General features: G+C 41.1%; 4 protein-coding genes and 2 long non-coding RNA genes across 11 annotated transcripts; 3 read left to right on the top strand and 3 right to left on the bottom strand.

Moving 5' to 3' along the window:
- The first annotated feature begins 227 nt into the window (after positions 1-227).
- LOC143174797 (uncharacterized) lies at positions 228-7,090 on the top strand. 5 transcript variants are annotated; one of them, XR_012999158.1, is made up of 4 exons: positions 228-611; positions 703-1,313; positions 1,949-2,188; positions 2,488-7,090. It is a non-coding gene; the product is annotated as an uncharacterized LOC143174797 (long non-coding RNA). The 5 variants fall into 5 exon arrangements; XR_012999159.1 differs by having other exon boundaries at positions 228-542; positions 657-1,313; XR_012999160.1 differs by having other exon boundaries at positions 228-542.
- Positions 7,091-7,231: 141 nt separating this feature from the next.
- Positions 7,232-12,627, bottom strand: LOC143174812 (uncharacterized). The gene is made up of 4 exons (XR_012999187.1): positions 12,513-12,627; positions 8,107-8,313; positions 7,418-8,013; positions 7,232-7,332 (listed from the first exon to the last, which is right to left on the bottom strand). It is a non-coding gene; the product is annotated as an uncharacterized LOC143174812 (long non-coding RNA).
- On the top strand, positions 9,013-13,772 carry LOC116426474 (uncharacterized). Of its 2 annotated transcripts, none has more exons than XM_076370041.1 (6): positions 9,013-9,886; positions 9,960-10,430; positions 10,511-10,568; positions 10,824-12,387; positions 12,507-12,743; positions 13,096-13,772. In XM_076370041.1, the coding sequence occupies exons 1-6, from the start codon at positions 9,867-9,869 to the stop codon at positions 13,299-13,301; spliced, it is 2,556 nt and encodes an 851-aa protein (XP_076226156.1). In that variant the 5' UTR covers positions 9,013-9,866; the 3' UTR covers positions 13,302-13,772. The 2 variants fall into 2 exon arrangements, with proteins under 2 accessions (XP_076226156.1, XP_076226157.1); XM_076370042.1 differs by having other exon boundaries at positions 12,528-12,743.
- Positions 13,579-15,154, bottom strand: LOC143174811 (X-linked retinitis pigmentosa GTPase regulator-interacting protein 1-like). The gene is made up of 6 exons (XM_076370045.1): positions 14,872-15,154; positions 14,430-14,488; positions 14,166-14,364; positions 13,954-14,101; positions 13,761-13,866; positions 13,579-13,704 (listed from the first exon to the last, which is right to left on the bottom strand). The coding sequence occupies exons 1-6, from the start codon at positions 15,137-15,139 to the stop codon at positions 13,642-13,644; spliced, it is 843 nt and encodes a 280-aa protein (XP_076226160.1). The 5' UTR covers positions 15,140-15,154; the 3' UTR covers positions 13,579-13,641.
- A 240-nt stretch (positions 15,155-15,394) lies between these two features.
- On the bottom strand, positions 15,395-22,577 carry LOC116426475 (uncharacterized). Its single transcript, XM_076370040.1, has 12 exons — positions 22,439-22,577; positions 21,308-21,424; positions 20,984-21,222; positions 20,705-20,814; positions 20,361-20,607; positions 19,949-20,181; positions 19,223-19,607; positions 18,600-19,102; positions 17,391-18,077; positions 17,121-17,304; positions 16,840-17,043; positions 15,395-16,221 (listed from the first exon to the last, which is right to left on the bottom strand). The coding sequence occupies exons 1-12, from the start codon at positions 22,449-22,451 to the stop codon at positions 15,604-15,606; spliced, it is 3,540 nt and encodes a 1,179-aa protein (XP_076226155.1). The 5' UTR covers positions 22,452-22,577; the 3' UTR covers positions 15,395-15,603.
- cpa (F-actin-capping protein subunit alpha) lies at positions 22,483-26,422 on the top strand. Its single transcript, XM_031975499.2, has 3 exons — positions 22,483-22,680; positions 23,243-23,492; positions 23,576-26,422. Exons 1-3 carry the CDS (start codon positions 22,483-22,485, stop codon positions 23,992-23,994), a joined length of 867 nt encoding a protein of 288 aa, XP_031831359.1. The 3' UTR covers positions 23,995-26,422.
- The last annotated feature ends 78 nt before the right edge of the window (positions 26,423-26,500 follow it).

The raw sequence follows: 26,500 nt of genomic DNA on the forward strand, positions 1-26,500 counted from the left end.
GCGACTACAATTTGTTTTTCCATGCAACAATGAATTAATATTCCCGTTACGCGCGACGTTGGTTCTGAGCACCGAACGGCGAAACTCTGCTTCTCGTCGGGTGTCAGTACTATTAGTAAATACTGCAGACTTTCACCGCTGGCTAGGCGACGAGCGATCGCTGACGCGAATCAAAGACTTTGATGCATTGCCAAAATCTCTCGAATATAAACCTGATGAACTTTGATTCCGGCGGATTGGTTCGACAGGGTACCTAAAGAACCAGAGGTAAATAGTTGCGACGGGAGCAATAAAAACGAACGGCCGTATGCGCGATCGAGCGAACGGATTATCAAGATTTCAAGAAAAGTAATTACAGGAGAGACAATTACATTCCTCGAAGGTTGGACCGGAAGGGAGTTTTGTAACGAGGAACCTGTCATCTTATTTTAACCCTGACGCGTCACGCCGACGTATTTATACATCAGACATTTCAAAGTATGAGACTTGAACAGATTGTAGCATTGATACACGCGTGACGCGACGTCGATCATAAATAACAGGTAAAACAAGAACTTGAACTGTCTTAACTTCTATTTATAACACCCCGCTAATCCCGGGAACCAAACAAGGTAATAGAACAGAAGCTTTGACGACACATGTTTCGATGCGTGTAGGTCGATACCGGTGAATCTCCATTAATGCAACTTATATCTGATACAGGAATCAGAAGCCTAGGTTCAATATTCATGAATTTAACTCTCCACGTCGGTATTGCATAATGAACTGAAAAATTTCGGGAACGTGGAAGCTAGCTGAAACAATGCAGGTTTCGTGAAGTCTGGTGTCGGTGGATGTGTCAGCAACATGTGTCATATTGAATAGGGGACTATAAAAGAAAACGAGCGTCATGCCAGTTATTCTTGTTAGAGAAAGTCAACGGTTCACAATGGGCAGTGACTTTTCCTGCAATCGCAACCGGCGCGCCGAAGAATCCCATATATCCCGCAATTAATTAAGGCCTAATTAAGAACGGTGCCGAGACGCTCGGAACCGAGTGGCATGCGCTCTGCGAATGCTAACAGAAGACGTTCGTTCTTCCAGGAAGCGTGAAACGCCGGCAGAAATGCATTTCGTATCAATCATGTCGCGCGGGGGCCAAAAGGACAGAGGGAAGACAAAAAATATGTAGGGGAATTCGTCCGAGTGAATTAAGGGGTGAGAGCAGGCTAGCGAAAGGGACCGATAAAGGTAGGAGGTGGAGGAGGAGGAGGAACGATCCCCGAGAAGAATGAGGGACGTGTTCGTGCATTGCGGGAGTAGTTGGAATGGCGGTGAGTTCTTGGTTGTCTTCAGGCTTTGGCATCGAACCAGATATTCTATCTACCTTCGTGGTGCGCCTTGGTTTTAGTTTAATTTAGATGGTGGTGTCGTGACGTAACGTATTTAGCGTGGAGGCATATACGTCTTGTTAGTTGCCGTTTAGCCTATTACTCAAAAACGTTTGATGTTTTATTCTTTATCCGTGGCGGTGCCTCCTCTGGAACGGAAATTGTCGCCGCGATTCCAGTCGGACATAGATACTCTTTGGTCCCACGAAACAGATATTCGGAATAATATTTACTGGTCACGGAAACATTGTTTTCTCACTGTTAAAATTGTCTTCGAAGATACCAGCAAAGTATCGACTAATTTGTAGATGATTATCTTACGTCTATCGATAATAATTAAACCGAGAAGAGTAAATGAAAGTGGGACTCACCCTGCCTGATGACGCGACTGTGACTCCCTCTCTTCTGGTCACTCGAGTTACCTCCGTTGAGGCTGTTCGAATTAAAAATGAATTGTTAATAGAATAAAATTGATATTAAATCTGGATAGATCTGATTAGAATTTGAATACTTTCTGAGGAATATTATAATAGAATAGAAGCAAAGGGTTAGAGACAACTTGCCTTGTTTCGTTTTAGATGTAATCGAAATGTTGGAAGCCATTGTAGTAAATTCCACATTACACCATCATTCTAAAACACGGAAACAAGAAAAGAGATGCATTAGCGTTTCCTTTTTATCGTGATTACGACAATTAAACAGTTTTAATCCTATCTATCGAAGGAAAGATGACCGACACCAAATTTTCATAATAGTGCTGCCACCTAATTTCGAGTACCGGATTTCAGCAGCCGCGGAAACAGTTTTTCGGTCGGATGGTAAGTTATCGACTTCGAAACGTCAAACGTTAGTGTCCGTATTTTCCATTAAACACACCTAATTTTCGCAAACTCATAATAAAATGTTTGAGCAAATTTATACGCGATATAAATGATGATTTAAGACGAACCCTATCCTAATAATTGATTTTGGTGGCAATTCGAAGAGTTTGAAAATAATGATCATCCCTTGATTTGATCCAGGCCACGGAAATCAAACTGGTTCCACACGAATAATACAATTTACTCATTTTATAGGGATAGCATGATAACTCGGGTATCGTTTCATGTCTTGGCAGGTAGTTCTAAGTATTCTGAGCAACGATCGGTGCCACCCAATGGTTCGATCGATTTCGTTGGGCGACAAAATCGAACGATCCTCGTAGATGGTTAAAGTGGCGTCGGTGGATCAACCTTTAGTTTAAGCGAAATCTATTTCCGACACGCAGCACCCGTTTCGTTCGTCTGATTGGCTGGCCCGCTAGCACTGTGCGGGGTTGGCCGCATTTTCTTGTGTTTCACTGCTAATCGGGTCACTTCCGCCATTGATTTCGACGCCGGTGATCCACGCGGAGTGCGCGTAAAGCCACGAACAAATAAATCCTCGCAGTTTACGATCGACGAACTGCAGGACCTGGATTCACGCGATCGAGGAAGCGTCATCGATACATCCTCGTTGAACACCGCTGCACTTTATCCAATGAATATCTTGCTCCGTAATTTCGAACGACTTTAAAATCATCCAGTTCGCCGCGAAAAACGGAGAAAATAGAATTAATGTAGAAATATCAGTCTGCGGATTTTATAAATATTTTTAATAAACTCTAATCCTCATCATAAAATGAAAGAATACTCATTTCTGAATCGCGTTATTCTTAATGTAAAGAGAATCTTGATAGGAAACATAAATTCCCGTTACTGAATTTAGTGAATTCGCGCAGTCATTCCTAGCTCCCTAATTAGTTCAGAAGATAAACTATATTCATCTTCGAGTAATTTTAACGGATAAACTACTGGAAGCTAACAAACGCCACACTGGTTTGATAAACGCCCTAGAGCCTCAACTTTCAGCCCACCCAATGCAAATATATTTGCTCTGGAAACCCAATTAAACTGTAACCAACATCTATCATAACACGAATACGGATGAACTACTATTTCAGATACGAATCAATTTCAAAGGAGAATAATTTAAAAATGCACCGTGACACATTTGAAGAATCCCTAATATTGATTTTATACTTTCAAAATATACGAAATGTACGAAGCTTTTTGAAGATATGATCGATTCAATCGAAACAATCATTTCTATGGAGTTCAAGTTAAGCATAGTCTGCTACTTCCGGTCACGAGCGCTTTCGCTTCACGGCCATGCTCTCTCGCTCTTTCTTTCTCTCTGTCGCGTTCAGTCATCTTTCCGCAAACCTAAAAACTTGGCCTTCGTATGACTGAACCCCACGGTTTGATTCACTGGACGGTCTCGACTCGCGAGGGAAACTGTGCCAGTAAAATAGCACGACTATTTTATGAGGCACCTTGAGCATGTAACACAGAATTTCATTTCGCCCCAGGTTTCCGCCGCGGTTACGTTTATTAGAGGAGCGGCCAGTGTCACCGGCTCGTCGCGAAGGGAGGACCGCGACCACCGTTTAACCTTGTCGCTCTCTAATTGTAAGCGACGCGTTTACTCGAATCACGTCGCGTGACGGACACGGAAAAAGCACTTCATATTTCCAAACGATCGAAATCGATTGCCTATCATGTCGTGTCTTCAAAAATCTAACTTGAATAATTCTGCAATTTAATCCGTTAAGCGTTGCGGTTCATAAACAGTGAACAAGATAACGATAAAGATACTAATCGCTAGAAACGTGGAGCTGCTAAAGAACATCTTGTGAACTGAATTTACTATGCAACAGAAGAAGATATTAAACAAGTCGATTAGTGTTCTGGCTCGTTTCAACGTCTAACACAGTACGGTCTCACAACTTAGCGCATCTGATATAAATATCGAGATACACAACAATTCTCTTAATCTAATTATATCTTTCGCATCACTGAAGGGATTACTATTAACATCAACTGAGAGACTCAAAGCCAATGAACAGTTATAAACAATTCATTTCCAATCATATCTCACGGTGTATCAAGATTATCAGCCACTCTCATCGCGAACCGATCAGAAGACGCGCCGGCATTGATCGAGTGGCGATCACTGGAAGATTCGTAGCGGCCTGTCCATGTGCTTCCACATGGCGAGTTGACAACATGCCATATCTGTCAACCTGGCGACCAGCTCGACGACCGGAACCGCGACGTCGCGTATGCGATCCACCCCCAATGCCGCCTCAACGATTTCCTCCCTCTACCAGCTTGAATCAGCTTCGACGAGATCGAACATCAAGATTCCATCCGGCGTCGCTGGTCAACGGGAAAAGCGTTGCTCGGGCTGGCTGTCTATTTTAAAGACGAGTGCATGATTTCCCCGCGTTCGAAAACAGTAGCAGGCGGGCGATGTTTTCAGCATCCCCAAGGCCGCGCTCGTGAACGTTCCAACATTCCGGAGCCGCGGTGATCGCAATTTTTTCGATGCTGCGTGTTCGCCTGCTAATCTTCTACTTCCCGAAATAATCGACGATCGCGCGTCGGTGTCCAAGGGCGACGGTTCACGGGGAAACTCGCGGTTCTGATCGAGGAAGGGTCGCGGGGCAGCCTCACCGAGGTTGATCGGACGAGAGGAACGTCCGGCGGACGTGGTTCGATCGGTTCGATCCGCGGCCCAGCGTACGGCGTTCGAATGCCGCTCGAACGCAGTTCGACACTTGCACAACACTCACGAAAATAGCACGACGAAGAGCTGACACGGTGACGCCGTGTGGAAGAGGAGAGAACGAGCGCGGAAAGAGGGGCTCGGTGAAACGCTCGGTGGGTCGGAGCGCGATTAGGAGACTCACCTAATGAGAAACGAGAGAAAAAGAGAACGCAACCGAAGGAAACACACGCTCGAGGGCTTATCCTCGAGGCAGGCGCTCGAGAGACGATCGAGGGGTCGCGCGACCGGTTCGCTAGTGCCACCCTTGCCAGGCCGTTCGATGACCACTGCCGCTGCGCACGATCGACGGGATCGGGCCCACTGGATATATCGTTCGCCACTTTGCGCTCGGAATCCCCGAATAAATCCCCCGAGGCGGCGAGGAAGCCAGCCGGCGGCTATCTCGAGACTGCTACCAATGCCAGCGGCAACGCGTCCCGACACCCTCCGCGCTTCTCTTCTACCTCTTCTTCTTCTTCGTCTTCTTCTTCTTCTTCATTGCTGTCCGCGTTGTCGTCTTCTTCTTTCTCTTCCCTCGTTTCTTTCGCCACGAACGACGTCGGTGCGACGGTTCGTCGGACAGCACCGAGCGGGTCCGTTGTTTCCTGACGGTTATCGGAGATTCCCCGAGAACAACGCACCTGTCGTGGTTTAAGAATTACTGGACAGATCGAAATGAACCGTTCCGAGGCCTTTGTCTTATGAAGGTTGAGGAGATTTGTAGGATTTCGTGGGGAATTACTAAATGAACTGAAACATAAGCGAATTAGGATCTGACTAAATGGGACTTCCTATTTTTAGATGGAAATAGAAGGATTTGATTAGTAGGAGATAGTGGATTTAACTATTTATAGGAGATAGTGGATTTGATTATTTAGTAGTTCTAGTGTTAAATGTGTAGGAAAGTTTCATTGGGTCGTCTGTGTTTCATCGAAGAGTTTGCCTTTTGACGGCTCTGCTGCTTGTGAGATTAGGGATATCATGTCTTCGTATCGCAATAAAAGTCACCTAGATTATATCGGATATATGCTTTAGGGGAAATATTTTCCTTCCTTGTTAAGGATTATGTTGCGGGGATGAAAATAGATTCCAGAATTAAGGGCTCGTAATGTCTTGTAAAGTAGAGGGAGTGACAAATTTTTCTTTAGATCGAGCATTGAAATTGTTTGAATCAGAATTTCAAATTTGAAGTCTTTTTAGTCATTTTTCTCGTCAAATTTCAATAATTCCTTTTCTACAAACGGAGAGAGTAAGTTACTCATTGGTAGGTCCACTTTTTACTGTTTACTATTTACTATAACCATTTTTTAACTATTAAATACTAATTTTAGATGTAGAGTCATTGGAAATTTAAATGAAGTGTGTAAAGTGGATCTTAATTAAATGTTTTGATTCTAAAATCCATAACGCGAGATTTGTTTTCCTCGCGGAATGCAGACACCGTGACCTTTGGTATTCGTCCGCAACTTCCTCCGTTGCTGTAACCGCGCCAAATGTTAATTAACGCAGTGCCATTGCACAATTCTGAATTATCGACGTTCAACGATATCGTGTCCATTAGATCCGATCACTCTATCCGCAATAAACAACGGATTTTCTACCATTCCCAAAAGTGAATTAATGTCTAATCTCTTTGTGCTCCGATTCGTACTCGTTGAAACGTCTGTACGCGCGCCAAGGTTCAATTAAATAATCGGAAATGCTCGATTACGCAATTAAGCGAGATAGATCGTTTAAAAATACGATCGCTTTCACAATTATATGTTGCTCTTTCTGTAGGATCGCAGTATCGTGGACGTTTCGTGTATCCGTCTGATGTAAACAGAATTGTCGCGCAGTGACCAGCACAGTGTTACCGTTGCTAGTGTGTACAGTGTTCGTTCTACTATACCTGTAAAGATAATTTATCTTTGTTAGAACAGGATCAACGAACATTAATTGCCATCTACTTTTCGTTGGATGAACCAGTTGAACAAGATCGTCTGAGCAACCGAATTAACGGTTTAGACTAAGAATACGATTACTCGGATTACATGTATGTACATAATCATTGTACTTCCTCATTGAAGAAGATTTAAATATATCAATTACCTTTAGAGAACATCGTTATTATTTCAAAGTTACCACGAAATCCTAGAAAACCTCTAATCACAATGATTTCATACAAAGACTATTAATAAAAAGTCAATATCAAAGTCACAAAAGAATATTAATTAAGAACATTCTAATATTAGAACAGCTTCCGTTCCACCGTTTGAACACTTTCGTTTCCTTATTAATTCGATTACGCGAAGCTCGTCTTGTATTAACATGTTGAATGCGGCACGACCGCCTGTAACAAAATACGCAAAATGAACAAAATATAATATCAATTCATTTCATTGAATCGTTTTATTATTATCGCACGTTTATCTTACCGAATGTCATTGCATTAGGCAGCATTATTAATAATATAAAAGAGTTAGCACATAATCATTGTTTAATTGACTGGTTTACAATAATTCGATTTAATCAGGGGTCATCGGTGACCCTTGTAGCATTCAACGCGTTAACGAAGAAATAAGTTGTCGACGGGGGAAGGTCCAACCGCATGGAGAAATCGTGATCCAGAAAGCCGAGGGTCGTGAGTTATCTTGGTCGTCGCGTGCACTTGCAATAACGTTCCCAGACGAACGTAGATCGGTTGTACTTTGGCTGGTTCTAATAATAATCAATGCCTACGTGTCTCCAGGGATTTCTCTTGCCGGTCCAACGCCGATATGTATGTACGTTGTTATAATTTCTCCGGCTGCGCAAGCCAGTCGCTTACGCCGGCGACTCGTCCTTTTTGCTGCCCACAGCCGGCTTCTGTCCGGCGCCGATGGTACTTCGACGGATCGTTGGGAGTCTATTTGTGTTCTGACTTGATTTTAATACGCGCACCGTACAACCTGACCGCCTAAGTACTTTTACGACCGACGAAATATGCTACCCCGACGTATACATTCCTCCTTTGATGCTCCTTTTTCGCCACCTATCGAGCCCAAACGGAAATTAATTACCATTCGAATTCGTCAATTATCTTTCGCTGAAAATATCTCATTGAAAATATCCTGCCTCTCCTTACTCGTTCAACCACGTTCGAAAACTCTGGAAAGTCCGCATTTCCGCTGGAAAAGTAACCTAATCATCGCGCCATTTTATCGAAGGAAATGGCCACGAGATTAGCCTCGGTGTCCAACTGTCTGTTATTCTCTGTCAAGAGAAGATTACTTTTTCCAAACAATCCATCGAGCTCCGTTAACACTATTATGGAGATCACCGATGACCAGAGCTTTCAAATTACAAGAAAATAATCAGTACTTATAAATAAGTAAATTACTAGATAATAGTGTAATGTAAGAATTGTGATACCAAACAATGAATAACTCTTCCTCTTCATCTTTGGTACAGGAAGGATAAGTCATACATAAAACGTTAGTGTTTCTCGTGGCAGTTAACATCTTAAAAGTTAGTTTTCACGAAAACTGGCTTTTATTAGCAACGAAAATGAATCCACTTTTCGAGGAGACGAATATTAAGTTCAACGTTATTGTTTTGTTAAAAGAGGTCTGTAGGATACTACGAGGACTCTAATTGCGCTTGAAATTCCCTGTTCGACTCGTATTAGTCAGGTACGAAGTCGGGAAGGATTAAAAAAGGATGCGTTACCACTGCAACAGACGTCTATAAGTTCATTTCCGTGTTATTAATGCTGAGTGGCCGCGTGTAGGACATTCATACGTAATATCTGACTAATTGAGGCCGACGCGTGTACTTGGCGCCGGTCCAAGTCACTTTGATCGCACCGGGATCGACCCTACGCGAGATACACGCGCGTGTACGTGCGACCATGTACGTATATACACGCGTGTTCCTGGATGCGTGTTCATCGTAGATTTAAACACGCGCTGCCGCTTTCGAGAGCAAACAAATGGACCAGTATCTCCGTACCCTTTATTCCGCGGTCCTCAAAGGCCTATTTTACAACGACCCACGCTTTAACCTCCGTGCCAATAACCGGGTATCCGGGTATTTCCTTCCAAACTGCATTTCAACGTTCTTTACATACTTCATCCCTCATTAAAGGTGATCGCCAATTGAATGTTAAATTTCAAACTCATAAACCCTTTGCGGACAAATGTCGACACTTTGCCGAGATTTAACTTTCATGTTTGTAATATTCAGTTGCAAACAAATGATTAAAATACTCAAACAGTAAGAAATCAGTACATAATTTCCTTATTCTATATTATTTAGGCATTCGATGTGTGATTTAGTAGAATCTACAAAAGGTTTTGTATACTTTAGAGAATCTTCGTCCGCAAAGGGTTAATTTCAAACAAAAATCAAATATTGATGAAACTAAAATTTATGAATAGGTATAAAAGATGCGATAGATGTATTGACAACAGATTAGTGATCTAAAGTTAAAGTAAAAACGAAATTTCTATTAATCTGATACTTTATATTGTACTACATTTAAAGTAAGATTAAATTTGTAATGATACAAAAATAATTAAGGGCGCGTGCAAACTGACCGACATGTGAATCCCGGTTAATGGGATTCGATTGACAAAAGTTGGTCGCTGAGAAATGAGCATCGAACGTCACGTGAGCGCTTTCCGCGAACTTCTATCGAGGATATGTCCACCGTGTGGGAGGCGTTATTAAGCTTGGAAACGTTTTAATCGAAGTTAATCAACGCAACGATCTCGTAAAGCTAGAAACAACGAACGAAATGAACGTGCACGGTGACAAGTGAGCTACAAGTAGCGATTATTCATCGGTGTGCATGGATTCAATGGCACCAGCGACGATTTTCCGATCGATTCACCTTGTAGAGGAATGTTGCTAAGTTTACTTAGGTACACATGATTAATAACTGTTATCAATATAACATTAAAAATACGAAATTCAGTGGCTTCATTAATTGGATAGATTGACCATGATCGTTCCGCTACTAGTCAGCGCAGTTAGCATCGTAACCAACAGTGACAAATTATCGTTCGTTTCGCCCGAGGGTAGCAAATCCTTAACCAGAGTTAGACAGAGCGGTCCTCTTGCAAAGGAGGATGAAGATTCGATCGTACGGAAAAGACAGGCGAGCAGGAACAGGATCTCGAGTGAACTCAACTTAAAATCGCACGGAATGCACGCGTTGGAAGGCAGAATTTCCCGATCCGGCAATGAAAACTTGGCAAGGAAGATGGCTAAGGATGCGCTGAAGTCCCCGAAAATGCAAGAAACGATGAAGAAGCTCTCGCGCGGCGGGGATCCCAAAAAAAAGAAGCTTTTCGTGTCCGTGAAGGTACCAGCGCCACCGCGGAGTCATTCAAGGTTGAATGGCGAAACGAGGAAAAATGGCCGCCGCGCGAGAATCAAGGGAAGAAAAAAGAAGAAACGAAAACGGTGCATTGAGAATCGCTTGATACAATTTTCAATAGGTAACATGTGAATGTTAAAAATTAAAAAGTGTGTTTCTATCGTAGGCATCATCGACGGCACAGAAAAGAACGCGCTGAGTGGCCGAGAAGGGTGTCCGCAAAGGTAGGTAAGCTTCGTTCTGCGTGTTTCTCGTATCTCGCGCTCTAATGTCGCGCGTTGACCCTTTATTTCCTGAAGATGCTTTCCTTCAAACTCAAAGTATAATATGAATTAATCTGCGTACAACTGTAAATTAACTATCAATAATCATATTCCATATGAAAGTAATAATAGAAACTAGGAATAATGATTCAGGACATAAAGGGACGAAATCCACCGAGCATCAGATAAACGCTTGAAGAATGTTCCTTTGATTAGAGAACGTTGAATAACCGAGGAAACGAAAATTCGAAGATCGAATATGATCGATCAACCGTTAGTAAGCATCGCGAGAAGAATAAACCTTCAGTTTCAAAGTCCACCGACAAAATTACCGGCCTTAAGGTAGACGACGAAGATTATGTTGACTTTTCCACGATTTCATCGGTTACACGTAAACACGTGGGGTCCGTGAAGTCTAGAAGTGCTATGATCGAGAGTCTGATGAAGACTACGACGAAAGATCCATTGGAGAACAACACTGATGATCAAGGAAGCGAATATTCAGATTACTACAGCGAGGACGACGTGCTCCAAGATATTGTGGCGAACAAGATCCCAATAAACGTAGCGGAATTGACAAATCCGAATGACAGATTTGTTCGACAGGCTCGAAATTCTACAGTCTATCGCTCTGACGATCGGATCGACATTGGCCAGCCTTATTATCACGATTACGACACGCGAAGCAATGATTTCAGACACACCGACTATTCCGCCGATTCTCTCAATGATTTTCAGCGATATCCATCAATCAGACGTCGCGCAGGATTGAAACGGGCACCTCGACTCCTTGGATCGGATGATACTTTGCTTTATCAAGAACCTAGTTACAGACTGCCTGACGACCGAATCGAAAGCTCGGTGTACGTTGTTAGCACAGAGGAATCTCCGCAACTAATTGAACAAGATTATATCGCCCCCGAGCCTCGGGACAATTTCGGCGTATTCGACGCGACTCCGATAAGCCAAGACATCCAACAACCCGTGGTTTCACAGAATCTCGATCCATTTCATTACTCCAGTCAGTACGACAAATCTCTGGACACGGTCGAACCTCAAACTATTCTTCAAAGCGAGAATTCTGTTGTGGAGGTTCCTAGAGCGTCCCATAAACTCACCGCACTCGACTTGCAAAATTTATACAATTATCGGCACTTTGGGAACGGTCTGCAACATTTTAGCAATATCGATCAGAGCGTTTACGGCCAGCCTCAGCTGATCTCGAATATGGGTGATCTGAATTACCAGAATCAGGGTTCGCAAAGTATTCCCGTGATGGAGAGCAGTAATCTACCCGCTGTGAATATTCCAAACGCCATGGACCAACCGCTGGGAAAGGTCCTGGAGTCCTTAGGGATCAGCGTGCACATAGACTCGCCTAATTCAAACGGAGAAGATAACGTTAGCCCTCCTTACCTGAACAATGTTGCGGACAATGCGAACGATCCATCGTTGTCCTATTACGAACCGCACGATCGGCCAACGGATCACGCCCTAGCGAGTTCTAGTTGCGATAAAGTGAATACTGTGGAAGATACTAGGCAAGCGTCGAACGGTAAAGACGATAACATTAAATTACGAGGGGACCACCGTCGAAGACAGTTGTTCAGGACGGGATTACAAAATGGTAACTTGTTCTCGTTGCTAGAAGGCGAGAAGAATGGGAACATGTCCGACTCGATGCAGAACACCAAAGTGATCGCCAGTCAGTTACTGGACACGATAATGGAGGAGCTGGCGGAATTGAAGCTGGACAGCTCGAAGAGCAGCAAGAAGGAAGGTAAGTAACGTTGCATCAATCCTGCGTTTATAAATAATAACGCGCGACGAAGGTTTTTGAGACGCATCGCGGACTGCGTCTCGGCTGCCCCCGGTATGTGAAACAAGCGATATTTTTAGGCTTACCTTGCCGTTTGTCAGGGTCCTGGTCAACGGCTCAGGCGGGCGTGAAGCTGGATATGAAGGTCGTGAATCACAGTATAATCGTGACGCTCTCGGCGCTCGCGACCCCGCGCTACCACGAGACCTTGCTCAATGGGACTTGGAACGTTTCCGGTCACGCCCCGTTCAACCGTGGCTCACCCTTCACTCTGATCGCGACCGATAACACCACCAACTCAATGGCTGTCTTCGTCGGTACGTCATTCTTAAGCAAATTCAACTTTTATCTAGTTCTAACGAGAACTTTCGCGTTGCGTGATTCTTAGAGTCTATCAAGAAAAACTATCGACTATCAAATCTTGTTCAAGATTGATACCTTTTTTTATTTGCCAAATAGCTTAGTAAATTTATATCACTTGTTACAGTTTTAGTAGATTAAAAGTAGAGAAAGTCTGGCAGCGATCGAGCCAATTGATCATGATCCAACTTAAAATATTAGCTCTTAGCTTAACGTATTCGATTTGACGTTAATGGGGTGCCAATAACAAACGGCCAGGCTGTATAATTTTACAACGAACAACGGATTGATTTAAGAAACAATATTTAGGTGCATGCAGAGTGTGCCAAGGTATCGACACGATAGCGGGTGTCTGGTCGGTCGCTCGGTCCCCGAAAGACTGCAGGGATTTTCAAGTAGCTACTAGCGTCTTCAACGACATATTCCGGAAGACGGAGCTGTCCAGCTTGAAGGAGACGCAGAATACAACTATATCGAAAAACGGGACGGCAGAGCACAAAAAGAAACGAAGCTAGGTACCCTCATCAGCGGAATCCGTATGACGCGGAGGAATATTTTGAAAATGTACACTGTATCACTCGGCTGTAGCTTGAAAGGTGGAAGTACCGATAGACAAATACAGACTACGAGGCAAATACAACTAACGTACCAGTTTATACTAATGCGCACACAGATACACTATAGACTATTTTGTACTATGATGTAGGTAATTGCTAATAAACTTCAACTTCTCTTTACGGACCCCTTTTAATTGAGGGACTTTACATTTGAAAGAGAAGAAACTGTTCATTGGATACTGCACAAATTTTTAGTTTTTCTCACACGCACAGGTACACGGACGCTTTGAACAATCGATTAATCACTGGCTTCAGGTTTTACCAAACGTTGGCGTATAGCGTCGAAACCCAACACCGAGATCTACATGAATTAAGTTAAATTGTGATTTATAATGTTAATTAAGAATTTTCCTCTACCTTTAATAAACCAATTTGTTCCGATTCGTCCGGAGTGTAAATCGGAATGGACGTGACCTTTTCGCCATCCCCTAACGCGTATTTTTTAATGTTGAAGTGGGCGTATCTAGGATTGATTTAGAATTTCGGTTGTCTCGGAATCATCGATTATTAATTTAATGATTGCTGCATTTTAGACTCCATTTTCTCTTACCCGATTTCTATGCACTCCTTCGACTCGGTTTCTTCTGGAATGGGCTCGCAGACAACAATGAATTTGATATTCGGGTTGACGGTCTCGTTCAGCATGGACCTTAAAATGTTGTCCTGCGCCGTGTGCCTTTCCATGTCCACGCGAAACTCTGTAATCGAGAATTCTTGTTTCTCTCTTCATTTGTAGGAAGAATATTAATGGTCTTTTCTTACTTTTTCGAAAATTATACGTCAACTTTTGATCAGGCGATTTCGGTTTTCTAACGGAAATGGTCTCCATGTCGGCTCCACAATACCCAAGGAAACAATACTCGACGTAAAGAAGCTGTATATCGGGGTTCTTCATTACAGAACATTTTGGGAATAGAATGATATTTACAACTTCAATGACTATCGTGTTTTCCTCTAGCGACTGCAAGAACGAGCAAAGTCAGATCGATGAGGATTAAAATGTCTTGGATAAACTGAGAGTCATACGTTACTCTTCAGGTCCTCGCCGTCCTTATTGTCTTGGCTCTCCGATGTTCCATTTTGCTCTATAATTTCATTTTCAATTACTTGTTACACGCGATTGTAAAAATTATGAAATCACTTGAAAGAGTAGGATCGCTCGTAACTGCAGTGCAAATTTTATGAACGTATGCTTTTTGCATTAAAGCATTTGAACATAATTATTGGTAGAATAAAACTCATACTATTTCTATCTGTTTCTCAATATTATGAATTAGTGACTGTGACTCAATTCGCGTAAAAAGTTTCAGCATATTTCAAGCAAGAAACGCCACATTGAACTGCATTAAATATTCTGTTATCCTGAATTTTAGTCAATCAAAATTGCCATAACCAATTAAAATCGGTAATGATAAACGATTCCACGCATTCGAGTGGCAATGCATGTGAATCGCGAAGCTGAAATTACTAAGCTGGCTATACGTGACAAAACTTCGTTTGCGGTATTGCTGCCAATTCTTTTCCAATAAAACGTCGTTCAGCTCCTTCAAAGAGTCATCCGAATCGTCTTTACTAGGGCTATCCTGCTTGCTCGAACCATTCTTCAAGACAGCATTAAACTCTCTCACACTTGATGACTCATTGGGAACTTTGCTCGCTGTCTTCTTGTTGGCCTCCTGATCCGAAGTCGGACCGCTAAATAGGAATGCGTATCTCAATGATAAACAGGGAAACATCGAAAATATTACACAAGATCACACATCGACTACCCGCCACCGAGTTCATCAGCGAAATCTGATTTCTCTTTCGTATTATCGATCGTGATCGTGTCTTTTTCTTCCGTTACGTCGAGGGGAGAGACATATAGTTGAAACCTAGATGCGCTTTCCTTCATCACAGTCAGCTGAGTTTCGTCCACGGTAGGATGAGATACGACTTTCTCGACTGCGTCGGAATAGGACTGGTCTTTAAAGAATTTTCATTTCTATTGAATCGGCACGAGTTTTAAAAGCTTCACCGACAAGAGCGGCTTCGGACATTGCCCCTTGGATTTCAATGAAAATTTCTTCAACATTTATATACACATCTCTATTTATTTAATATAAACTTTAAATGACATGAAAATAATGTTTTCCATCCTGAATTCCGTTATAATTTAGGGCTAAACTGGGGCAAACTTCAGAAGCAGCTCCTGCGAATGTTATCGTCTTTTACTTGATGCGCTTATAGGGGATGTATGCGATATGTATACGTCCTTAGTGTCGTTGTACGGGAACTCGTCCCTCAACGATATGAAACTTTTCTCCGCGAATGCCCCGGGCTGCTGTACCGACAACACGGAGTCGGGTGCAGTGCTTCGTCTAGCAAGTGCCTCTGTTCTTGACTCAGGCTGCATCGGTAGATTAAGTTTCTTCTTGAACGCTTCCACCTGCTCGACGTCGCAGCTCAGCCTGACCCAGAAAGACAATTGGCCGAAGTTCACGCCCAGTGAACAGGGAATCACGCTATTCATCGGTGCGATGTAGTGTAGCTTGTTCTGAGGATAGTCCAGTATATCCTTGATGAAGAGCTTCCCGGTGGCTACCAAGTAGCTGTCGCTATCGTCGCGGTGAACGTTCACTTGGAACGTGATGACCTCCGACAAGAGGTAATTGAAGAAATAGAATAAGTTCGAGATGCGGTAGACGATGGAGGAATTGAAGTTTAAGTTGGGACACTTGAGAGTCGGCGTGAAGGCTGTCTCTTGGTCCCACATGTTCCAGCTTATGAACAGACGAACGTTGTTCATGTCGTTCTCCCGGAATAACACTTGCTTCGCCTAGACGTATTTTATTACAAAAATATATAATAATGTAAGATGAATGGTTCGTTGTGCGTGCGTAGGGGCGACCAGGTCGTATTGCGACGGACCGGCGCCGGGATGTTTGGAAAATAGTGTGACTGCGTTTAGAAAATCTTGAGTGGCTGAAAGAATGCGAGGAAAAGTGTCTGGAACTGAGCGATTGGACCGCGAGAAAAGCGTGTACATGATTGCGTGAATTTTGACTATGAGCGAAAGATGCGAGTGAGAAGAGTGCAAGGGTGAGAAAGACAGAGCGAATGGGGGTGTGTGTTAAAAGCGAGTGGGAAGGGGTGCGCGAGGAACAGTTTGTGCGAGACCGCGGAGAAGAACATTTTGTGCGTGACAGCGGATAGAGAGACATTGTGGAGCGTGATCTTTTTAGCGAGTAACATTTAGCGAGTCAGCGAGTTATAATAGAATAAAGTATTTGTTATTATTATTATCTAGTGAATCTAATCGTTTCTTTTTTATTCTTCACCACGGCAACACGTGGGATTTAAATAAAAATAACCCTACAATAATATCGGTTTTGCTACTAAAAGCTGTAGTTGAAATGGATACAATCTTCCTCCCATTTTATAGATAGATACTAACGGACGTTGAAAGCTGCAAAGACAATACATGAAGCTCCACGAGGCCCTGACCGTCCGGAATTACCAACGGAAACGTGTCAAAGACTGAACTGGCAATATCGACGCACTCGTCGGGACAATCCCTGCTACACATGGACTCCGCATTCGGCATGTCACAGCACCGCAGAGGATCCACAAATTTCGCGTGTTGTATTATCTCTTTGACCTAGACGTCTCTGTTATTATCAACATTTTAACTTCTCAAATGGAAGTTCAGCGAGCTAAAATACGATTTTCTCTTACTGAAATTCCGGCAACACCGTTGGGAGAACAATTCTTGTCCAGGATTTGTCTGCATCTGTTCAGCTTAGCAATATATTCCTGCAACATGTTGGCGTCGTCCAGCTCATTTTGATCCACCCCTGAACATCGACTGTTCTTATTCTTTGATCTGTACGGACCCCTGCTATCCTCATCCTGCAGCTTACTTAAAAAAAATAATCATTCCGCTTTCGCGTCAATGAAATTTGTTCCTCTTTGAATCGCTTAAAGAGGGTGAAGAATATTCTTTACCGTGCCATGTGTAACGTGTTAACGCATGTCTGTCCATTATTCTGAATCATAGAATCAAATATTTCGTTCTTGATGGCAGGTCCATTTTCACTACTATTTTTAATTATCATCGATTGCACGTTGCCGCTATTGCAGCACTCTCCAGTAGACTTCGCGAATCCTATGTCGCAGCAGCGATGCTCGCAATCGAGATTCTTGCTGCAAGTGCAATCAGCGTTATCCACTAACTTCATAACTTCAGTGCTTCTTTTCAAGCTCGGATAAAATCCCTTTTTTTTAAATTTCTCTCGGCGCAGTCTGTTGTAAACGTTCGAACAGAATTTCTTTGAACTGCAACCAGTTCGTGCCACTTTCAAGCTTCTGTTCTTTTCACTCGCAGTATCCATTTCGAAGGGACAATTCACGACTTGCTGGCTTTTTAAAGGACCTGTTTTTTGAATTTGAACGCACGTCGCGTCGATATTATTGTTAACGTCGATCTGATTGTTCTTTATCGCGGGACGATATAAATTAGTAGCCTTGTCGAGCACTTTGGCAGACAAGGAAAGTTCTTGGAAAATGTTAAACAAAACAGACAACATTTTATCGGTAGAGGGTGATTGGCACTTCGTGGGACACGCGTCAAAAGTTTGTTGCTCGTATTGAGATTGGCACGCTGGGATCCTTTGAGCAAGACTTGCCGCATCACTGTAACATAATCTAACGATAAATCCTGAAATTAATGCTACAGAGATATTAGAAGGTTTTATAACCGATGAACAATAAATATCAGGAAACTTTACACTTTCAGTAGCTATTATTATTGTAATATCAGAACATATTACAACGTAAAGTAATTCTAATATACATGTACTTGTGAGAGATAAAAAAAACATTAAATAACATGGCATCATTTACATGTTAAGATCAATTCAAAATAACATGTGAAATAAGCTAAACTACTTCATCGAGGCTTACAAAATTAAAATTAGGTAAAACAGCGTTTTATTTTGTAGTTACTTCAAACCATATCCTATTGAAATATTTTATTTTATCCTACATACGAATCTGGAAGCACCAAGATTCTAATACTTCTCGCGGTCGACGCTTTTTCAACTACATCCTCAAGGAAAGGAACATTGAAGTCAAAGTGTATTGTAGCTAACTACTGGCAGTCTTTGTCAACAGTTAGAGTCGCCGAAGAGCAGCTTTTCAAGGGAGACAACTTGCCTGTGCCTCTGGTTCAGATCCAGGACGTTATAGTCCACGTTGCTGGCTACATTCTTATGAGCGAATTTTGATGAATCTACGGGCGCAGTAATTTGAGCTTGCTCCAATAGTTTCAACATCGTCTCTGGCGTCAATGAATTCTCCGCTACTATCGTTCTTTCGGATTTCGTAACGGGAATCGTCCGTTCTTCGTCCCTCGGTTTCTCTTTAACGGGAGTCATCATTGATGTACCTTGATCGTTCGTCTCCGTGGCAACCACTTGGACTACGAACTCCGTCTGCACGTATTTGTCTACCAACGGATGAACCGGGTGCTGTACACCCACGTAAACCTTTTCTTTCAATTGTACTACAGGTTTAGGCTCTTCGCAACATTTCTTGCATATTACAGCTCGGTTGACAATGGGTTCGCACGGCTCTGCATTAGTCATCGGCGGAATCTTGTTATCTGCCGGCTTCGCTGGTATCTGCGTTTCCTGTTTCTCGGTTTTGCTTTGGAAGGACTGTAACACATTTTATTCTCATTCTCCGTTCAAACTGCATTTATAATACGTATGTTTACAGTACATTTTAATATAGACTTCATTTGATACGCGTTAATTTTAAAGAAACTATGAACTGACCGTTAACTGTACCGTTAAACTGTCTATATTCTTTTGAAGCTCTTGAAGTTTCCCGAACAGCTGCTCGTTTGAGGCTTGTAGGGTCACGATGTTAGCTTGCTCGCTATTATAAGCTGTCCGCAAAGTTTCTTGGTCTTTACGCTGCTCGCTAACCTTTTTCTTCAGCTCGACGTTTTCCAGCTCAATCTCGCCCTTCTTGGAACTCAGAACGACCAATTCGTTGTTGTGTTGCTGCACTATCTTTATCTCGTTCATCAGATCCCTTATCCGCTCGTCCTTCTCCCGTAAGGCAAGTTCGAAGCTCTTTGCCTTCAGCACCTCCTCGTCCAATTCCGACGAACGTTTCCTTTCTTTCAACAGCGCCGACGTGGTCTCTTCGTTCTTCCTAATTGCATTGTTATAAGGATTTCACGTATAAATTGCTTTATTTATTATATTCTTAACAATTGCAATAAATACTTAACAACTGCGATTTATCGGACGAAGAGAAGGATGAGATAGAAGAGGAATTTTCATTTAGTTCTATAATTGTATTAGGGTCGATTATAATTTTTTTAAACATTTTGCATCATTTTTATCGTGAAACGTATTGTGCGAAGCGCGGAGAAAAGCATAGAAAAAGGGACGTTATTAAAGTGAGAATGGACGAGAGAAAAAATGGTTTCTAGTGCGACGAGCGCGCATACAGTTTGTGCACAAGGAGATCGTAAGAGACGTTGAGCATACTTTGTCGCCTCCTGAAGCATCCTCCTCAAATCGTTGATTTGCGCATTCAACGTCTCGTTTGTGTTCTCGACGGCTATTAGTTTATCGTTCATCTGCTTCATTTGCCGCCAGCACCTAATGTACTCGACGTTCTCCGCGACCTTCTCCCTCTGGTTGTTGACAGCGCGAGACGAGAGCTCCTTCTCCAGTTCCACTATTCGATTAGCCATCTCTTTCTTTTGCGTTTCCAGTTCCTGTTCAAGAAGTTTAACGCTTAACGCTTACCCAATTAATTGCATAGTTCATGTATTTAATTTTCGAAACAAGCAAACGCGAGGAAATTTCCAGCTGTTTCAATCCTCTATCCTTGTATCCTCGGAGGAATGCGCAAGGCAATTATACGCAATTAAAGATCCGCATTGATCCTGAGTACCTCGACTTTGACTCGTGTCTCGTTGTCGTTGTCGTTGTCGTCGTCGTCGTCGTCGTCGTCGTCGTCGTCGTTGCCGTTGCCGTTGCCGTTGCCGTTGCCGTTGCCGTTGCCGTTGCCGTTGCCGTTGCCGTTGCCGTTGCCGTTGCCGTTGCCGTTGTCGCCGTTGTCGTGGTCGTCGTCATTCACGGTCTCAACGATGCAATGACAAGACGGTATCTTGATGCGGCTGTTCTCGCTTCGACCCGTTCTAAAACAAGGATCACGGCTCAGTGATCTATCGCGATGCGCGCAGCGTGAATCATAGATCGTCTCGAATCGCTTGTAATACGACGCTGTGCACTTACGTGCGACCGGACGAAGGCCTCGTTTGGGGATTGCGACTCCTCGATGACGTTCTACCGTGTATCGTGTGACTCAACAATTGATTCCTCAGCACAACGATTTTATCTTTCAGCTGGAACATCGATTGAAATGCGCCTATTTTATAATGCTTTTACGCGATCGGCGTGCACATATTAACTATCTACCATAAAATCTGAATGACATTGAATATGAAAATGTATTTGTAACAGTGGTTCGTTTGACTGATGATTGTTCTTTCTAAAGAGGCGGTACCTGAGTACCTTTGAATTTTCAAGTTCTAGAGCGATTAATTTGTTTTTATCGTCGCAAACGTTCAAGCAGGATGACGACGGCCTTGGATTGGCAACCGCTCTCATCAACTTCGTCGCTAAACGTTTGATCTTGTCCTCCTGAATGTTTGACAGTTTCTTCAAGTTGCTTGCTTCGTCGAGCAGACGTAAATACTTGTCCTCCAGTTCATAACGGTCAAGCTTGATTACCGAGTGCCGTTCTCTAGGATCTATAATTAATCTTACCGTTAGCATTTATTTCAATGATTTATATTTCGATGCAATAGAAAAATGAATAATGTAACAAGTACGAACCTATGGAACTTCGGAAAGTGTCCGTGTAGGAACCTTCCTTCACAGGCAAAATGTCTCGGTTTGGATCGTCCGCCATATATTTAAATTCCCACAATTCACTATTTTCACGAGACGTTACTGAGAAACAGAATTACATCGTCAATTTGATAGAATGAATGAAACTTCATTAATTTTATAACTAATTTCCTAATTTATTAAGGTTCGGTCGTGAAACATTAAGAACGAGCATGTGAATGAGTGGGCTTAAAATGTTTTCAATTTCGAAGTTGAATGAACGGTTAGATTGCCATATATGGAAATCCACATATCTCGGGCGCGAATGCGCGGTACGGTTCTGCCTCGAACTCGAACCCCTTTTCTTTTTCGTTTCGAGAGCGGTTTAAATTTTGGCGGGCAAACCGAGATACCCGGCGGCGAACTTTCAATGGAAAGTACGGTACTTTGGTGCGGTCGGTGCTTTACACGAACGGACAGAAATATCCTGATAAAACGCGATATCGGCCAGCAACAGAACTACGCCTGGCTGAGAAGAGGCACCAGAGACCACAAATGCTATTCAAGGGTTATGCTCGCCAAGGTTCGTTGAACACAGTGGTTGCCTTGGGGCCGATAATTCTCGTCGGGAACCATCTCAACTTTATCTTCTTGTTCATCTTCCTGTCCCGTCATTTCATATAATTTCTCCTAATTCGAACAAAACGATATTGAATAAATTATATGATACTATTTCTGTACGCTATAATTGTAAGCACCATCTATAATTGTTCGCAGTAAACACAACACGAAACTACATATACATTCTCATGCGATACAATCTTGCTACAAGTTCATTTTATAGCATGTAAAATAACTTTTGTATACAGTTTATGAATTAAAATGTGTAAAATACTTCAATATGATTTTGTAAGTATTTTTACGTGATCCGCGGAAACATGAACAAAATATTTAATTGTTTAGAGAATATTTCTGTTTCGTATTATAAAACGTTGTGAAATGTAAAACATTTTGTGAAAGAGAATAAGGAAGACTGTAATTCTTAGTCAATCATGGATTACGTGTCCCGTTTATGATGCGTCACCGGGTATATGGGGCAGTGCTTCGATACGCCGGTACAACCTGCACTGCACTAACCTTGGTTTGACATCGCGGAGTGTGCGTGCCAGTGGAAAGGTAAGATGGCGGCGGACGGAGATGTGATTCCTGATCAAGAAAAAGTACGAATAGTTTCGGACTTTATACTACACTCACCACCGGGTGAATTCAACGAGGTTTTCAATGATGTGAGGGTCTTGTTGAATAACGACAACCTGTTGAAGGAGGGTGCGTCCGGGGCATTTGCTTTATACAACAAGGATCAGCTCACGCCTGTTAAGGTACATCATCGACCTCTCTGGCGATCTTCTACGATTTTTTATGATAGTATCCGCGGTATTGTCTCGTATTTGTGGTAATCGAAGATCAAGGTATCTCAGGAACGCGCGGGATCGAATTTCAACGTCCAGTACCGCTCCTAATCGGGTAACACGCGTCCGGGATTTCGACAGGTGACGTTGACTTTATAGTGAAATTGGAGCGCGATAATGTTCATTAGGCTAGTGTGATTGTTTACTTAAAATATGGTCAACTTAGTACGAAGAAGTTCCTGCGTGAAAATCTTCGTGAAATTTCGATCGAATTCGTGTGGCGGTATAGGGTTAATTTTAGTTACATTTTCTTGATTGTTTTTTTACAGAAAATATTCAGAATCGATTTTTAATTTCAATTCTTGTGATTCTATTATTGTTTGATTTTGTAACTTCGGGGCTATATGCATGAACCTTTCAGTTGAACCATTTAAATTCAGTTAAGGTTAGACACTGATATTTTGTGATTAAAGATTTCAAGATGATAACTGAAGAATTTTATGTTACATCTACTTGTTCTGTTTCGCTTTAGATTGAGGGCAGCGAGTATCCTGCACTTATAACAGAACACAATGATCTAGGTGGACAAAGGTTTTACGATGCTCGTAGTAAGCAAAGTTTTAAATATGATCATCTCAGAAAGGAGGCGCAGGATTATGAACCATATGAACCAGATCCTGTAGCTGAACCATGGAGGTCAGCTCTCCAGGATGAAATAACAACTTATACTCAAAGTCATTATAGACACGGTGCATGTTCAATTTTTGGCAAAAATCAAGGAGGTATTATTTTTTAATAATAAGGAACAGAATCTGCTATTTTGAAGTAAAATATGCAAATATGAATGGTGTTTATTTGTATGTAGGTAACATTACATTAACAGCTTGCATAGAGGATCATCAATTTCAACCTAAAAATTTTTGGAACGGCCGTTGGCGTTCTGTATGGACTGTAAGTTTTAGTCCAAGTTCAGGAAATGCAGAATTAAGAGGTAGCCTTAAAGTACAAGTTCATTACTATGAAGATGGAAATGTACAACTGGTCAGTAGCAAAGAAGTAAAAGAAAGCTTACCAATTTCGAATGAAAAACAAACAGCGAAGGAGTTAATACGTCTTGTTGAGGAATCAGAAAATCTTTATCAGACTGCGATTTCGGAAAACTACCAAACAATGTCTGACACAACCTTCAAGGCCTTGCGAAGGCAGTTACCCGTTATGCGAACGAAAATTGACTGGAACAAAATTGTATCGTACAGTATTGGCAAAGAGCTTAAAAGTCAATAGAAATAGATTTTTTTATATAATATTAAGAGAAATAATTAAAAAGCGCATTTTGCTGCATGGGTGAAGTCTGGAGGTGTGATGTGCATGGGAGCAAATGTAACAATGCTATATAATGTTTGGTTAAAGATGTTCGACTGAAACTCATGCATGCCACTCAAGGTTCCTCTGGACCCCTTAATGTATCTTATTGCAAAAATTAAAGCAATAAAATAAGAAACATCGTCATAGTCATACACTGCTTAAAAAAAGAGAGAAAGTATACTATTGCTTTTTTTATTCATTAAGTTCTATATTAATAATTTTTAACTGCTCAAAATGTATATTCACTACCTTGTATTTTATTTTTAATGAATTTTATTGTTAGTAAATGTTTCGCTATAATTGATTTCACATACAGTAGAATTTATATGCTGCTAAAAGCACACAGTTATTGCTTTACAATATTCAAGATAATATTGATTTGTATGTTAATCTTCAATTAATGGATCCATGTTACATTCATTTATAAAATTAGTGGTACTTAATAATATACACATTCGGGGTAACGGGGATCCTTGGTCTTACTTTTGGTAAGCATTTTGATTAGAATTATATTTAGTCAATCAAACCACGTTAAATCTGTAATTATTAGCAAAAATCAAATATGAATCTGAAACTTGGGAGTGGAATATTGAAATTCATTAATGCATTTAATGGATTCATTCAAAGTTTATCAATTAGATAGTAATCTACTCTGTTAGCATTGAACAGGTATAAAATAGCTAATTTATATTTTCCTGATCTCGTGCAATAATTATCTTTTAACATGAACACTTCTGATGAGTTGCATTTATTGAATTTATCCATTACAATTACTTATAGAGATTATTGTCTTTTTGATAATTTGGATGAACGGATTATTCTGCTCCGTAACTTCTGTTCTATGCAACCTACTACAATCACAGTTTGAAGTTGAAGCTTTACACTAAAAGAAGAAAAAGGTTGAATACCTTTCTTTTAAATTACATCGATATCGTGATGTTAACAGTCAAGGTATAGCATAATGAAAAATGTTGCACAGTGGAAAGGAAATAGCTGTCTAACATGTGCATGTTCGGTCAGCCTAATGAAATCATCGAGTTAAAATACTTGAAACAATGAGGATTAAAATTTCAATTCATTAGATGCACAATAAATACAACCTCTTCTAACACATAAGCCTTGTAACACTTAAAAAGCACAATAACACATCTTGTACATCTTTAAACGAATATTACCATACTGGTTTCATGCTATGTACAAATATAATAGCATGCTGGGGCCACAGGTGATGTCAAAATATCTAATATCAAACGGAATAGGTATGTCTATCTTCAACTCACGATCCAGTACAGAATACCATTACGTGTTCATACCATTCAGTACACAAAATATACAAAGGAAAACTTAATTCTGAACAAATATTGGTGGGCAAGGCCTACTATTTTTGTCTAACTTTATATTTCATAAAGTATAAATTTATACATTTTTGTTAAGATGTATTGTTTTACGATAAGTATGTCTATTATGGCAGATACGTTGCAAAGTTTAATAATATTGAATAAAATGAATGTTAATCATTGCAACTTAATTTCTGTGTTAATCATATTGTAGTTGTATGGGTCATTTGTATCGAGTAATGATGTTGGAAAAAAAGGGAGAATCTTTTGGTGCTATCGCTTACCACACATTACACAACCAGACATGTACGCGAAAACGGAAACTAACAAAGTACATAATGCATTGTACATTGTAGAATGTAGCCTATAGCCTGCTGGAGCCTTAATCTGTTCACTTTACGTTGAGGGGGTATTATGTACATATGTTATTTGAATGAATGAATGCGATGAAGCACACTACCATTCGACTTCTCAGACATTAGGATTCGAAACATGTTTGTAATATTATTCATATTTTGTAAGTTACATCGTAATTCAAAATATTTTATTTAACCATACTATTTGATAACTTTTGGAAAAAAATCTTTGGAGCAAACTGCATGCGCAACAATTTAAATGTATAAGACTAAAGGATCGTTTTATTAATTGCGGAAAGAAAGAATTAAGAGAGATACAGAGATATGATACAAAGAAGAAAAAAAAAAATTAGTATACTAAATATTGCAATAATGAAATTTTATATGTAAATATGAACACGCATATTATTTCCACATTGTAATTTGTGTTACGTATGTAAATTACAAATGAAGCGTTGAAGTTTCGAATCTTATCAAACTTTACAGAAGAATAGTTGCCTATGATAATAAAATTAGGTATTACCTACAATCGAGTGTATCGTAAAATAAGAAACGCATGTCCTTATGTAAAAACTTAAACCAGAATACATTTATCAGTTAAATTATGTATTATTAAATGTTATGATTGATTAAATAAAGTGACATGACACTTTATATTTTGCTTATCAACTTTAAGAACTACATGCTTTAATGTGGAAAAGGAATAGCTTTAAACCCTTAATGAATTATAAT

Source organism: Nomia melanderi, chromosome 8 (genome assembly GCF_051020985.1).
Source record: "Nomia melanderi isolate GNS246 chromosome 8, iyNomMela1, whole genome shotgun sequence".
Lineage (NCBI taxonomy): Eukaryota > Metazoa > Arthropoda > Insecta > Hymenoptera > Halictidae > Nomia > Nomia melanderi.